This window comes from Arachis stenosperma, chromosome 8 (genome assembly GCF_014773155.1).
Source record: "Arachis stenosperma cultivar V10309 chromosome 8, arast.V10309.gnm1.PFL2, whole genome shotgun sequence".
Lineage (NCBI taxonomy): Eukaryota > Viridiplantae > Streptophyta > Magnoliopsida > Fabales > Fabaceae > Arachis > Arachis stenosperma.
Window position 1 is genome coordinate 2,748,921 of NC_080384.1, and position 16,627 is coordinate 2,765,547.

At 33.8% G+C, this 16,627-nt stretch overlaps 1 protein-coding gene across 1 annotated transcript; it reads right to left on the reverse strand.

Annotated features, from left to right (window-relative positions):
- Positions 1-15,342: 15,342 nt before the first annotated feature.
- LOC130945246 (uncharacterized) lies at positions 15,343-16,094 on the reverse strand. Its single transcript, XM_057873977.1, has 2 exons — positions 15,462-16,094; positions 15,343-15,372 (listed from the first exon to the last, which is right to left on the reverse strand). Exons 1-2 carry the CDS (start codon positions 16,092-16,094, stop codon positions 15,343-15,345), a joined length of 663 nt encoding a protein of 220 aa, XP_057729960.1.
- Between the last annotated feature and the right edge of the window lie 533 nt (positions 16,095-16,627).

The window sequence follows — 16,627 nt, forward strand, 5'->3', positions numbered from 1 at the left end:
GGTGGTTTCTGAATGCTGCTACCACAATTCCCAGAGGTTGGGTTTATGTATGAACCAAGAACCCTCCTCTCGGGAATGGCATTGTTTCCATCAGCTCTCTCATGGTTATGAACTTCTCTATCCATGTTGAGATCTAGAGCTTCCTCAAAATTGTCCTCAGACTCTCCTTCAGATTCTTCTTCTCCCAGTACTCTCTTCCCTCTTGCTTCCCTTCTAAGTTTATGAAGTGTCCTCTCTGGTTCGGTATATGGATGAGTTGATGTCTCTCCTCTCCTACCTGTCATACAAGAACACAGCACAGGCAACAAACAAGTGAAATACTCTTGGTTAATGGAAGAGTATGGTTAGAGCAATTGAGGAATTAATTCAAATAGTTAGTGAGTCAGTGAGTTAGTTGCTTGAATTTAAAGGCATAAAGAAAGAAAGCAAGTAACAGAGTGCAGAAATTAAAAATTCAACAAGTAACTTGAACTGAATTAACAAAACAAGAAAAATGCTCAATCTAGTTAACTTCCAATTTGAGAATTGTCAATCGAAAACCAATCCCCGGCAACGGCGCCATAAACTTGATAGCTACGATTTAGGAAATTGCACGATCGGCAAAAATTCCTTCCGGCAAGTGCACCGGTTATCGTCAAGTAAAAACTCACAATAGAGTGAGGTCGAATCCCACAAGGATTGGTTGAGTGAGCAATTCGGATTAGAAGTGTGTTCTAGTTGAGCGGAATCAAGATTTAGATGAGAATTGCGGAATGTAAAATTGCATGAATTAAAGAGCGAGAAGCTAAATTGCTGAAATTAAAAAGGGATCGGGGTGATTGCATGAATTTAATTGCAGAATGTAAAGAAAAAGTGGTAGATCAGAAATGGGGAATTCATTGGGTTTCAGGAGATATTGAGATCTCCGAATCAAAACATTTTTATCCCTTCCTCAACCAATGCGTTCATTGAATTTTGCTTGGCAATCTTATATGATTGGATCCCAATCCCTTGGCTCACCAATTCTCTCTAAAAACAAACAAATTCCCAATCCCTTGGTTTAAATGTTCATAAGAAGAGATGATGCTCGATCACTGATTATACCACACAGTTTCATGAACCACAATTTGGTAGGATTACATGTCACAATATCCATCCAAACCCCAACCCAATTCACTGTGAGAAAGCTTCTCTAGCATGAATCCTCCATTCCTTTCCCAAGGTTCCGAAGGATTCCAATTATGGATAGTTTCTTTCCCAAGACAACTAACCAATGGAATTAGATCGAGAAGCTTTCTAACAAAAATTCAAGAGAAAAGATTGAAGAAGAAGATAAAAACTATTATTGATTCATTGAATTACAATAGAGCTCCCTAACCCAATGAAAGGGAGTTTAGTGAGTCATAGCTCTGAATTCAATTACAAAAAGTATGAACACTAGAAAAATGATCCAAAAGTTCTTCTTAAAGTTCCTCCCTAACTTAAAGTCTATCCTATTTATACACTTTCTAAATTGAGCTTCTGTTGTGTTTCTTGGGCTTTGAGGCCTTTCCCTGATTTCCTTTTGCTTTGGGTTTATGATCCATAATCCTGATGAGGCTGCTGATCTAATTCTGCAACATTCATTGAGCCAACTTAGTGATAATCAAGTAATGACACATGACTCAACAAATTGAAATTCCAGACTCATCAATTCTTCAGGCCCAATCCCATAAACCATGATATTCAATTGGGTTTCATACCAGAGTACGTTTAAGTTAATGTTTGTGCTCAAATGCTAACTTAAACTGCAATATCTTTGGCCCAGAAACCTTTTCAAATAGTGGCGTTTAAGTTGCAGTTTAAGCTTAAACTGCAACTTAAACGTTGGACACTCCTGGAGGTGGTATAATTCGAGCACGTTTAAGCTTCAGTTTAAGGTTAAACTGAAGCTTAAACGTGGAATTGAAGAAAGCAACCCTTGGAGTGTGGATTTTGGTCGAACACGTTTAAGCTTCAGTTTAAGGTTAAACTGAAGCTTAAACGTGGAATTGAAGAAAGCAACCCTGGAGTGTGGATTTTGGTCGAACACGTTTAAGCTTCAGTTTAAGGTTAAACTGAAGCTTAAATGTGGGAATGGAGAAAGCAACCTTGGAGGAGAAATGTCGAACACGTTTAAGCTCCAGTTTAAGGTTAAACTGGAGCTTAAACGTGGAAATGGAGAAAGCAACCCTGGAGGAGAATGATCGAACACGTTTAAGCTCCAGTTTAAGGTTAAACTGGAGCTTAAACGTGGAAATGGCTCCCTGATGCATTTCATTTCTGGCGTTTAACTTCCAGTTTAAGGTTAAACTGGAGGTTAAACGCCACTTTCAGCTTTCATGATTTTGGCGTTTAAGCTCCAGTTTAAGCTTAAACTGGAGCTTAAACTGGAGCTTAAACTCCACATGTGATATTCAAGCTTCCTTTATTGATTTTGTTGCTTCCTTGCCTAACCTCTTCTTCCCTGAAATCATCCAAACAACTGCATCAAAGTCTTGCAAAATTTCATGAGAAATCTTCCATTCATAGCATTCAAGTAATATAACTAAAAACTCATGGAATTTGCATCAAAATCACACTGTTTGGATGGTTCATTGCTTTGTTATTCATTTAACCATTCTTGGTTACTTTAAGCTCAAGAAAATGCATAAAACAACTAAAACTAACAGAAAAATGCTAGTGAAACTAGCCTAAGATGCCTTGGCATCAGATATGCGCTCGGCCTAAAGTAGAACGGAAGTGGTTGTCAGTCACGCGCGTTCATAGGTGAGAATGATGATGAGTGTCACGGATCATCACATTCATTAAGTTGAAGTGCAACGTATATCTTGGAATAAGAATAAAAGAGAATTGAATAGAAAATAATAGTAATTGTATTGAAACTTGAGGTACAGCAGAGCTCCACACCCTTAATCTATGGTGTGTAGAAACTCCACCATTGAAAATACATAAGTGAAAGGTTCAGGCATGGCCGAATGGCTAGCCCCTATGATCTGAGAACTAATTGTCCCAAGATGTCTAATACACTAGTAAAAAGTTCTATTTATAATAAACTAGCTACTAGGGTTTACAGGAGTAAGTAATTGATGCATAAATCTACTTCTGGGGCCCACTTAATGTATGTTTGGGCTGAGCTTGAATGTTACACGAGATGAGGCTTATCTTGGAGTTGAACGCCAAGTTGTAACGTGTTTTGGGCATTCAACTCCGGGTCGTGACGTGTTTCTGGCGTTTGACTCCAGACAGCAACATGGAACTGGCGTTGAGCGCCAGTTTACGTCATCAATTCCCGAATAAAGTATGAACTATTATATATTGCTGGAAAGCTCTGGATGTCTACTTTCCAATGCCATTGAGAGCGCTCCATTTGGAGTTCTGTAGCTCCAGAAAATCCATTTCGAGTGCAGGGAGGTCAGATTCCTACAGCATCAGCAGTCCTTTGTTAGCCTCCTTTTCAGAGTTTTGCTCAAGTCCCTCAATTTCAGCCAGAAATTACCTGAAATCACAGAAAAACACACAAACTCATAGTAAAGTCCAAAAATGTGAATTTAACATAAAAACTAATGAAAACATCCCTAAAAGTTGCTTGAACTTACTAAAAACTACCTAAAAACAATGCCAAAAAGCGTATAAATTATCCGCTCATCACGACACCAAACTTAAATTGTTGCCTGTCCCCAAGCAACTGAAAATCAAATAGGATAAAAAGAAGAGAATATACTATAAATTCCAAAATATCAATGAATATTAATTATAATTAGATGAGTGGGACTTGTAGCTTTTTGCTTCTGAACAGTTTTGGCATCTCACTTTTTCCTTTGAAGTTTAGAATGATTGGCTTCTCTAGGAACTTAGAATTTCGGATAGTGTTATTGATTCTCCTAGTTAAGTATGTTGATTCTTGAACACAGCTACTTATGAGTCTTGGCCGTGGCCCTAAGCACTTTGTTTTCCAGTATTACCACCGGATACATAAATGCCACAGACACATAACTGGGTGAACCTTTTCAGATTGTGACTCAGCTTTGCTAGACTCCCCAGTTAGAGGTGTCCAGAGCTCTTAAGCACACTCTTTAGCTTTGGATCACGACTTTAACCACTCAGTCTCAAGCTTTACACTTGGACCTTCATGACACAAGCACATGGTTAGGGACAGCTTGATTTAGCCGCTTAGGCCTGGATTTTATTTCCTTGGGTCCTCCTATCTATTGATGCTCAAAGCCTTGGATCCTTTTTACCCTTGCCTTTTGGTTTTAAGGGCTATTGGCTTTTTCTGCTTGCTTTTTCTTTTTCTTTCTATTTTTTTTTGCCAGTTTTTTTTTTCGCAAGCCTTTGCTTTTTCACTGCTTTTTCTTGCTTCAAGAATCAATTTTATGATTTTTCAGATCATCAATAACATTTCTCTTTGTTCATCATTCTTTCAAGAGCCAACAATTTTAACATTCATAAACAACAATATCAAAAATATGCACTGTTTAAGCATTCATTCAGAAAACAAAAAGTATTGTCACCACATCAATATAATTAAATTAAATTCAAGGACAATTTTCGAAATTTATGTACTTCTTGTTCTTTTGAATTAAAAACATTTTTTTATTTAAGAGAGGTGAATGATTTATAGAAATTATTCATAGCTTTAAGACATAGTTACTACATACTAATGATCATGAAGTAGAGACACAAAATATAGATAGACATGAAGGATAAAAACCGAAAAAGCAGAGAAATAAGAACAAGGAATGAGTCCACCTTAGTGAGGGTGGCGCCCTCTTGAAGAACCAATGGTGCTTTTTGAGCTCCTTTATGTCTCTTCCTTGCTTCTTTTGCATGATCCCTAGTGATTTTGGTGTTCCTACCCTAAGTTGCTTCCAATAATTATGTGGAGGAACATGTATCCCCTGAGGTATCTCAGGGATTTCTTGATGAGGGAATTTCTCATGCTCTCTTGATGTGCAGTCAAATGCTCTTCTACTGAGTTATGGACCCTTGAGATGAATATCTCCATTTCCCATGACTTGGAGGTGGAAGCTTTTTGTCTTCCCTTTTCTCTTTTTTTTTCCTTTTTTTTTTTGAGGTTTCTCTGAATTGTTGATTTTTAGTTTCTCTTGACTTCCTCTTCAGAGTCTTTTCAGGTTCAGGATCAGCTTCAACAAGAGTGCCTTTTTCTTTGTTCCTGCTCATATGAAAGAGAAGAGAAAAAGAAAAGGAAGAGGAATCCTCTATGTCACAGTAAAGAGGATCCATATTATTAGTAGAAGAAGAAAGGGGATAATGGAAGGAGAGGGATGAATAGTCTGTATAAAGAGTAAGGATAGGGGAGGTGATAAGAGATGAAGAGAAGTGTTAGTAAATAAATAAATAAATAGAAGAAGATGAGAGAGGGATTTTCGAAAATATTTTTGAAAAGGAGTTAGTAATTTCGAAAATTAAAGATGAATTAAAATTAAAATTAAAATTTGAAACAATTAGTTAATTAAAAAGAATTTTTGAAAAAGAGGGAGGTATTTTCGAAAATTAGAGAGGGAAAAGTAGTTAGGTGGTTTTGAAAAAGATAAGAAACAAACAAAAAGTTAATTAGTTAGTTGAAAAAGATATTAAAATCAAATTTGAAAAGATAAGAAGATAAGAAGTTAGATAAGATATTTTAAAATCAAATTTTTGAAAAAGATAAAATTTTGAAAAAGATATGATATAAAAGATACGATAAAAAGATATGATAAAAAGATATGATTTTTGAAAAGATAAGATTAAAAAGATATTTTTTGAAAAGATATGATTTTAAAAGATATGGTTTTAAAAAGATATGATTGAAATTAGTTTTGAAAAAGATTTAATTTTTAAAATTAAAATTAATTACTTAACTAACAAGAAACTAAAAGATAGGATTCTAGAATTTTAAAGATTGAACCTTTCTTAACAAGAAAGTAACAAACTTCAAATTTTTGAATCAATCACATAAATTGTTAGCTAATTTTCGAAAATATGATGTAAAAGATAAGAAAAATATTGTGAAAATAATTTGAAAAAGATTTTTGAAATTTTCGAAAAAAAAGGAAAAAATGGAAAAGATATGATTTTTGAAAAAGATTTTGGAAAGATAAGATTTTTAAAATTGAAAATTTGACTTGACTTGTAAGAAACAACTAATTTTTAAAATTTTTTGACCAAGTCAACCCAAAATTTCGAAAATTTGGAGGGAAATAAGGAAAAGATATTTTTTATTTTTTTGAATTTTTAATGATGAGAGAGAAAAACAACAAAAATGACTCACAACATGAAAATTATGAATCAAAACTCATGATGCATGCAAGAACACTATGAATGTCAAGATGAACACCAAGAACACTTTGAAGATCATGATGAACATCAAGAACATAATTTTGAAAAAATTTTGATGCAAAGAAAACATGCAAGACACCAAACTTAGAAATCTTTAATGCATGGACTCTAACAAACGAAAAATGCATATGAAAAACAACAAACAACACAAAACAAGAAATCATCAAGATCAAACAAGAGGATTTACCAAGAACATCTTGAAGATCATGAAGAACACTATGAATGCATGAATTTTTGAAAAATGCAAGAAAAATTTTTTTAAAGCATGCAATTGACACCAAACTTAAAAACTGACTCAAGACTCAAACAAGAAACACAAAATATTTTTGGTTTTTTTTATGATTTTATGTTTTTTTTTGTATTTTTATTATTTTTTTCAAAAATATACTTTAGAAAAACGAAAATAATAATAAAAAAATATTTTTGAAAGATTTTTGAAAACTTTTTGAAAAGAAAATTACCTAATCTAAGCAACAAGATAAACCGTCAGTTGTCCATACTCGAACAATCCCCGGCAACGGCGCCAAAAACTTGGTGGACGAAATTGTGATCCTCAAAGTTGGTCTCTTTGCACTTGTATGAAATTTAAATAATAGTTCTAAAAAATACACCAAAGAGATCATGGTATGATGAATTGGGATCTTAATAATCCCCGGTAATGGCACCAACAGCTTAGTGTTGTTGTTGGACCAAAAGAGTTACAGGTACTGTTAGAGAATCTCACAACTCCGTTCAACTTAACCAGCAAGTGTACTGGGTCATCCAAGTAATACCTTACGTGAGTAAGGGTCGATCCCACAGAGATTGTTGGTATGAAGCAAGCTATAGTCACCTTGTAATTCTCAGTTAGGCAGATTAAATGGTTTATGATAAGTTCGAAAATAAATAATAAACAGAAAATAAAATAGTAAATAGTTACTCATATAATTCTATGGTGGGAATTTCAGATAGGCATGTGGAGATGCTGTGCTCCTCTCGAATCTCTACTTTCTTATTACATTTATCCAATCCTTCTTACTCCTTTCCATGGCAAGCTGTATGTAGGGCATCACTGTTGTCAATGGCTACATCCCATCCTCTCAGTGAAAATGGTCCTATGCTCTGTCACAGCATGGCTAATCATCTGTCGGTTCTCAATCAGGTTGGAATAGAATCCCTTGATTCTTTTGCGTCTGTCACTAACGCCCAGCCTTCAGGAGTTTAAAGCTCGTCACAGTCATTCAATACCAGAATCCTACTCGGAATACCACAGACAAGGTTAGACTTTCCGGATTCCCGGAATTCTACTCGGAATACCACAGACAATGTTAAACTTTCTGGATTCCCATGAATGCTGCCATCTATCTAGCTTATACCACGAAGATTCTGTTGGGGAATCTAAGAGATATGCGCCCGGCCTAAAGTAGAACGGAAGTGGTTGTCAGTCACGCGCGTTCACAGGTGAGAATGATGATGAGTGTCACGGATCATCACATTCATCAAGTTGAAGTGCAACGTATATCTTGGAATAAGAATAAAAGAGAATTGAATAGAAAATAATAGTAATTGTATTGAAACTTGAGGTACATCAGAGCTCCACACCCTTAATCTATGGTGTGTAGAAACTCCACCATTGAAAATACATAAGTGAAAGGTTCAGGCATGGCCGAATGGCCAGCCCCTATGATCTGAGAACTAATTGTCCCAAGATGTCTAATACACTAGTAAAAAGTTCTATTTATAATAAACTAGCTACTAGGGTTTACAGGAGTAAGTAATTGATGCATAAATCCACTTCCGGAGCCCACTTAATGTATGTTTGGGCTGAGCTTGAATGTTACACAAGATGAGGCTTATCTTGGAGTTGAACGCCAAGTTGTAACGTGTTTTTGGCGTTCAACTCCGGGTCGTGACGTGTTTCTGGCGTTTGACTCCAGACAACAACATGGAACTGGCGTTGAGCGCCAGTTTACGTCATCAATTCCCGAATAAAGTATGGACTATTATATATTGCTGGAAAGCTCTGGATGTCTACTTTCCAACGCCGTTGAGAGCGCTCCATTTGAAGTTCTGTAGCTCCAGAAAATCCATTTCGAGTACAGGGAGGTCAGATTCCTACAGCATCAGCAGTTCTTTGTTAGCCTCCTTTTCAGAGTTTTGCTCAGGTCCCTCAATATCAGCCAGAAATTACCTGAAATCACAGAAAAACACACAAACTCATAGTAAAGTCCAAAAATGTGAATTTAACATAAATACTAATGAAAACATCCCTAAAAGTAGCTTGAACTTACTAAAAACTACCTAAAAATAATGCCAAAAAGCGTATAAATTATCCGCTCATCAGAAAGCAGAGATTCAGAAGGAACACAGCATCTTCATATGCCTATCTGAAATTCCCATCAATGATTTACATAAGTATTTCTATCTTTATTTTCTGTTTATTTATTATTATTATTCGAAAACTCCATAACCATATATTATCCGCCTAACTGAGAATTTCAAGATGACCATAGCTTGCTTCATGCCAACAATCTCTGTGAGATCGACCCTTACTCACGTAACGTTTATTACTTGGACGACCCAGTGCACTTGCTGGTTAGTTGTGCGAGGTTGTGAAGAAAGTGTTGAGTTATAAACGCGCATACCAAGTTGAATGCCATTATTAGAGATCACAATTTCGTGCACCAGAAAGATAAGAACCCAATTGAAGCAAAAGTAGCCTACTATGGTAGAATAGTTGATATGTTTGAGTTAGATTATTATGGCCAATTTAAAGTAGCCTTGTTTAAGTGTGAGTGGTATTTAGTTGCAAAAGACAACTTTGGTCTTTCATATGTGTATTTCAATAAAAAAATGCTACCAAGAAGAACCATTTGTGCTAGCATCTCAAGTAAACCAATGCTTTTATGTGCAAGACCCATATGTTAGAGACAAGCACTATGTTATGAAAACAATTCCAATAAATTTATTTAGGATAAGTGATGACCTTGAGTCTGATTCCCCCATAATATATGTAAGGGAGCCATGCGAACCTGAAGTGATTCCAAGTCTTTCAAATGATAATGGCAAAATTGATCTAGTGAGGAATGATCTACGAGCAACTATTATAGATATGGATCCAAACATGTTTGCCAAACAATATTTTAAGAAAGACGAGAAAAACGAATATGAGTACATGGAGGACCTTGACTCTGAAACATCTTGACAAGTTTTTTTGGTAGAATCCTAAACAACCCACTTTCCTTAGTTGTTTTGCTTAGTTAATTACTTGCTTCAGTTGATTATGCTCATTTAATTATTATTTAATTAGCATTTTATTCATTGTTATTATTTTGTGTATGTAGAATGGAGAAAGGGGATATCACTAAAAGAAAACGGATACTTACCTTAGGCCAAAAAATGAAAGGAAAAAGCCCAAAAAAATAATTCCTTTGAGGTTACACAAGTGAAGTCAAGTGCTGAATTGCTAAAATAATACAATATTAAGAGAGAAAGGATCATGGCTGAAAATGAGAAGGTTAGCTTGCAAGCTCAAGCTCCAAAGGATCCAACAAGCAAACAACCCATCACAATAGTGGAGGATGCAGTTGAAGAGCAAGTTAGGACTTCAAAGAAAACAAGGAAGGCTCAACCAACGGCACTTTTTCAAGAATGCACGCATAATGGAAATGGGACAATATTTGAAGTTGAAAAGAACTCTAAAACTAGGAATTAAAGGACTGCTGAACCTGATGCAATGGATCAAAATCACATAAATTTTGATGATGACGGAAAAGATACAAGCGACATGAGTGCAACTTCAAATAAAAAAGGAATGAGTCTTGACATGTATTTTAAGGTACATGGGATAAATTTGGAAGATGAAGAAGATGAGGAAGATGAAGAAAATGAGCTTGACGATAATGCAAATGATGCGGGTAGTGGAGGACAAACTAGTAATGAAGGTACTTTTCTTGTTTAGTTTATTGTCTAATTAGAGCTTATATTACTTCTCAATTGAATTATGTTATTTTATTCGGACTTAGGCACAATAAAGAAGAAAACCCGTGGAAAAACTACGTGCAAAAAGCTTCATGCCACAGATTTTAATGATCGACGGGAGGTGGAATTTCTTCAAGGGCAGCCTGTAGGTCCAACCAACGAGGTTGTATCTGACCTCAACCAACTACTGGGCACAACAGTTAGAAACCCTCGTTTTGTGACTTTGTTATATACTAATTGGCATGGTGTGCCTAATAAACTCAAAGAGGACATGTGGGAGTATGCCAATGTATGTAAATATGGCATTATAGATAATTTTTTGTTAATTTATTTGTCACATTATTTGTGCTAACCGTTGATATTCTAATGTGTTGTGTTGCATAGCAAAAGTTCATTCTTCCCATAAGTTCAAAGCCGTGGGTAATACGGGGATTTTGTGGTGCATGGAAAAAATATAAGAGAGAAATAAAAAAAGAGCATTTCGTGAAGTACAACACAAAGAAAGAAAAGATAAAGAACTGACCATTAGAGATTCCCGAGGTTCAATTTCGCAAACTAATTCGGTATTGGAGTCTTTCGGCCATCAAGGTAATATTTCCTTTTATTTCTTCCTATACCATCAAGCATACTATCATTGATTCTTCATGTTCCTAAAATTAGGTGTTTTGAAGAAATTTGACATGATATCTTGTACGAATAATAATCTCTCTTCTTCATGTTTATATTTAGGCTATCTCTGCTAAGAATACTGAAAATAGGTTAAAACAAACATGTCCTCACCGAATGGGATCCACAAATTTCGGAATAGTGCGTAAGCAGCTGGTAATATAACTTATTCTTTGTGATTTTTCTTTTATATGTATTCATGGTGTAGTTGCCTAGTTAGTATGCTTCATGTAAACTTTTCTCTATGTACTCTAGTGCGACTCTAAAGAGAATAGTGAAGAACCATCAAGGGCTGAAGTTTTCATAGCAACTTGCACAAGTAAAAAAGAAAAGAAATTGATGCTAAAACACAAGCCACAATTGTGAGTTGTTTGTATTTGTATTTTGGATATGTACATTATGAATTCTGATGTGATTTCTATCTAAATTGAGTTAATGCGACTTTGAACCTTATTGGTTGTTGCTTTTTGATAGACTGAACTTCAGAACCGCTTAGAAGCAGGAGAAAATGAAAAGGATGCATTTGTAGAAGTGTTAGGAAAGGACCAACCAGGTCGAGTTCGTTGTTATGGGGCTTCGATTACAAGAAGCTCTCTTAAAAAGGATGAGGAGATTCACCACATAAATGTTGAATATAAAGATAAGGTCTCATCATTAGAGAAGAAGATGGACGGCGTATGTGGTTTATTAAAGGTATTGGTGCACCAACTTAACCCTGGAATGAGCGATGAAGAGGTAGCAGCCTTAGTTCAAGCTGCCCAAGATTCTACTTTGGATACCTCAAGTAGCAGAGCAAGAAATAGTCCTCGCTCCTCTGAATCAACTCACATTCCACACAAGGATGATGTAAGTAATCTTTTCCATTTTATTGTCATAGATATACTAACAAAAAGAAAAAAACATTGGTCACTATCCTATTCATAGCTAAAATTATAATATTTTTATTAATAAAAATGTTGGAATATAATCAAGTACTTCAATTTTGTTTGTTGTTGTTGAATTCAAACTTGGTAGGTTCTAATATGTTTTTGAATAACTATGACTGGTGGAAAGAGTTAAGTTTGTTAGAACTTGGAAGGTTTGAACTAGTTGCCATTGTTGTTCGTTTTGCATCTTCTTTTTCACTTGTGAGTCTCTCTAATGTTGAATTTTTAGAGTTATTTGCAATTTGATTGTTTCACTTATTGGTTCCTTCTATCTGAAAATTCTAAATGCATGATTCAAATTTCATAGTGTATTGTGAAATGTTAGAGATATTAATGGTACTTGCTGATATCATCATATTGTGTAGGTGCATGATCAAAATTAAATTACTGCCAGAGACCTTATGCCACATTCACATCTTTATTTTGTTAAAAATAAGTAATATATGTTTTAGTTTTAGTTTGTTAGGTTTAGGCTTGGCTCAACAATAGAATATCAAACATTGGCTGAGGGAACATGAATGTTGTATCACGTTTTCATTGATGCTATAAATCATATTTATTTATTGAACAATAAGCTGTTTGTTAATAAGTTTGATATCAAATTTAAAGGAGATTTTGTTAGAATGTTTTTTATGTTACAAAAATTAAGTTTGATATCAAATCTGATTGTTAGAAAAATTAGTGGGCTGAAGTTGCATCATCCATGTTTCATTTGTAGTTTATTCATTTGTGTTTTTTATTTCGCAGGGCACAGGTCAAAACAATTTAGCTTGCAATGATATATGAAGTTTTCATATCTTGGCATGAAGTACAAGAAGACTTTGATTAGGAAAAAAAATTCATGTATTAGGAATTCATGAGTAGTTATGACTTTGATTTTTGGTATTTTATTAGTGTATGTTGTTATGTGATCACACACTTATTTTGGTGACTTTATTAGTGGATGTTATGTGATCACACACTTATTTTGGTGACCTTATTAGAGCATGTTGTTATGTGATCACATACTTATTTTGGTGACAATTTTATGAAAGTTGGATTACTTGATTATTGGTCATTGACTAAATTATAAAATTATCTACGAATTTATGTATGGTTTTTATTTATAGAGAATTAAAAAAGGAATTAGGTTATTGACCATCTTTTTCGCCACGCTTTTAAAGCGTGGCCATATCTCTGTCTACTGCCACGCTTATAAAACGTGGCGATAGCTCAGCTTTTCGCCACGCTTTTAAAGCGTGGCCATATCTCCTTTTGTTGCCACGCTTTTCAGGTGTGGCCATACCTCCATTATTACCACGCTTTCGCCATGCTTGTAAAGTGTGGCCATATCTCCTCTTTTTGCAACGCTTTAAAAGCGTGGCCATATCTGCTCTATTGCCACGCTTTTAAAGTGTGGCCGTATCTTATCCTATCGCCACGCTTTAAAAGCGTGGCTATATTTCTCACCTACAGTCACGCTTTTAAAAGTGGCAATTTGTAAAAAAGCGTGGCAAAAAAAAGCGTGACAATAGGCTGAAAAAAGCGTAGCGATAGCTCAAAAAACGTGACGAAAAACTATCGCTACGCTTTTTCTAACTTTTCGTCACGCTTTAAAAACATGACGATAGACGTGTTTTCTTGTAGTGTTTTTAGCTAGGGGATAAAAAAACAAATAGATAATTTCGTGATCAAGTCTAAATTAATACCCACCCAAATTGAAAGAAAGATCCAAAAGTATATTCAAAAAATTAAGTGGTAATTAAATTCGTCATTTCTTTAATACTCATATTTAACATATATAATAGATTTGGAAAACTAAAAAATTCAGTGTTAAAAAATATAACTATAGTTCTTGAAATTAAATTAGATGAATCAAATTTGTTGTACATACATAAAAATAATAAATATAATATTATAAATTATTAATACATTTAAAGGAAGGAAATGTGAATGAATGTCATATCATTTCAAAGTTTATTAATTATTTTTTAATGGAATCATCTCTTTTGAAATCTCTGCTGCCGTTTTCAAATTCTTCATTTTTTGGACCATCAACCTCTTCATATTTTACAAGAAGAATTTTAAGTGTATGATATTTTAATAATTTTAACTGTATATAATATATATCAATTAAAATTAATGGTTAAAATTATTGAAACAATAATATTTTGGATATATTTTGATAAAATTGTGAAATAATAGAAAAAATAAAAAAAAATTATTGATTGTTGATTGATTGAATTATAAAAGTAAAACAATATATATAGAGTATTGCTTACAAAAGATAGAAGTAAATATAAAATAAGAAGATAACATAAATATAAGATAATAAAAACTAAAATTATAAATGAATTTATATATTTTGTTTGATTGAATTTATGAACTGTAAAACTTCTTCATTATTATTATATATGGATTAAGATGAAAGAATGATTTAATATATTTAAAAACTCTTTGTATTTTATATAAGATATTATTATTATCATAATTAAAATGTGACTGTATTATATGATTCTAATAGAAGTATATAATATATGAAGAACAGAACAAAATTAGTTAGAAGGTGGCCAAACGTGAAGTCCATGCACAATTCACAACTAATCATAAATCATGAAACTTTTATTTCAATATTTTAGAGATATGATTTATAATATGATATTAGAACTTTTAAAATTCAAATATAGATTATCAATTATTTTAGGTTTATATATGCAAAAAATTAATCATTAAATTAATCATATATATCAAATAAATATTAAAATTGAGTTAAACAATGAAAATAAATTACACAACATATATTTACACATAAATATATAATGATTAATTTAATAACTAAATTTGTATATGCATATAGTATTTTTGGACAAATTATAACAATAATTTATAATATTATTAAGTTAATCCAACATGTGCATACCACTATATATCTATTATAAGATAGTCTCTAAGTAATTATATGGCAGTTTTGTATCTGCATTCATATTTTTGAAGATCTAATAATTCATTTTAAATTCATTTATAGAGTTCCTTAACAAAAAATGAGCTATAAAAAGAAAAATAATAATAAATTAAGGATTGAGTGTTGCAGGTGCAAGCAATAACCTGTATCTATTATTTAGATGGACATTATTATTATTCTCTGGTGATAAAACAACACACTTAGAAGTTGGAAGCTAGAGAAATATTGATAAATCCAAGTAAAATAAAATTGAGTTACAAACTTAGAATTGAATAACAGACCGAATACGGTTGGGGGATTGAGGGTGTAATTCAATTAGGTATTTTTTAAAATTGTATAATATTCAACTATAATAATAAATTAAATAAAAATAAAAAATATGATTAATTAAAAAATTAAAATAATAAGATATTAGATTTAAAGAGTGAACTAAAGACAGTATTTAAAGGATAAGTAGTATTTTTCTTGAGGGTGGTGAGATAACACTCGCAGGTGGAATCCCAACAATTTCTACAGCCGTAACAGAACAAATGTCCACACCTGCAACGGATTTTATCGCAGGTGAAACGTTTTTTCTCAACAAAGAACCTGCAGTTTGGGCACCTCATCCACTGGTTCCTGGCCGCTACCTCCATCACTACTCTATATTCATTATATGTCCTCCCAAATTCCTCGCACGTGCTCCCATGATGCCAAACTGCCTCGCACGTGACGCAGATCTGCCTATTACAGCTAGGGCATTCTGATTCCGTCGGTGAATCATCGTCGACGATCATAAGGGCAGAGCAGTCCTTGAAGGGGCAATACATGAATCTCTCGCTCTCATTCTCAACAACAGCAACTTCACACAATAACTTATCCCATCGATCGAAAACCATCTTTGGTAGAACCTCGCGGCAACCGTCGAGTTCCAAGAAACCACCACACCGAGGAGTCGGACACCAGATATTAATCACGTTGTCATCAAGCTTAGAACCAATGTACTTTACCACGCAATCCGTACAATATGAGTGGCTACAACCGGTTATAGAGAAATTTTCTACTTCGGTTTTAGTGTCAATGCAGATTTCGCATAAGAACGAGGAAATCGATGATGACTCGCCTCTTCCCTCCTCTTTGTTGATCTTTATTTGTTTTGTGGTGACGTCGCTGTTTCTATGATTTTTTACGTCGTTAGAATTCATGTGTGACGGTGGTGATAGTGATGGTGACAGCCAAAGAGAGTAGTAGTGCCTCAAGAAAAACTCTTTGATCGTCCTCATATTTTCCATAAATTTCTAGGATTTGAAGACAGAGGGAGAAGGAGAGGGAGTGGTTGTTGTAGGTCTTGTGGGATATTTATTCAGATAAATTAAGAATTAAGAATTAAATATAAAAGATAGAAGATAGAATCATGTTGGTTAGTTAACGCTTAATCAACCCTCAATTTAATACTTCATCAACAAATAAGTGAATTTTAAATTTAAATTTTAAAAGGTTTAATTACTCTGTTAGTCCCTATAGTTTCGCGAAATTTTCAATTAGGTCCCTATACTTTTTTCCTTTTAATTGGGTCCTGCACTAATTTTTTTTTCAATTAGGTCCCTCTTAGTAGTAATTAGCTTAATTGTATAGGGACCCAACTAAAAAAATTGATGTAGGGACTCAAATAAAAGGAAAAAAAAAGTATAGGGACTCAATTGAAAAAAAATTAGTGCAATGACCCAATTAAAAAGAAAAAAAGTATATTGAAAATTTCGCGAAACTATAGGGACCAATAGAGTAATTAAACTATTTTAAAATAAGTAAACGTATT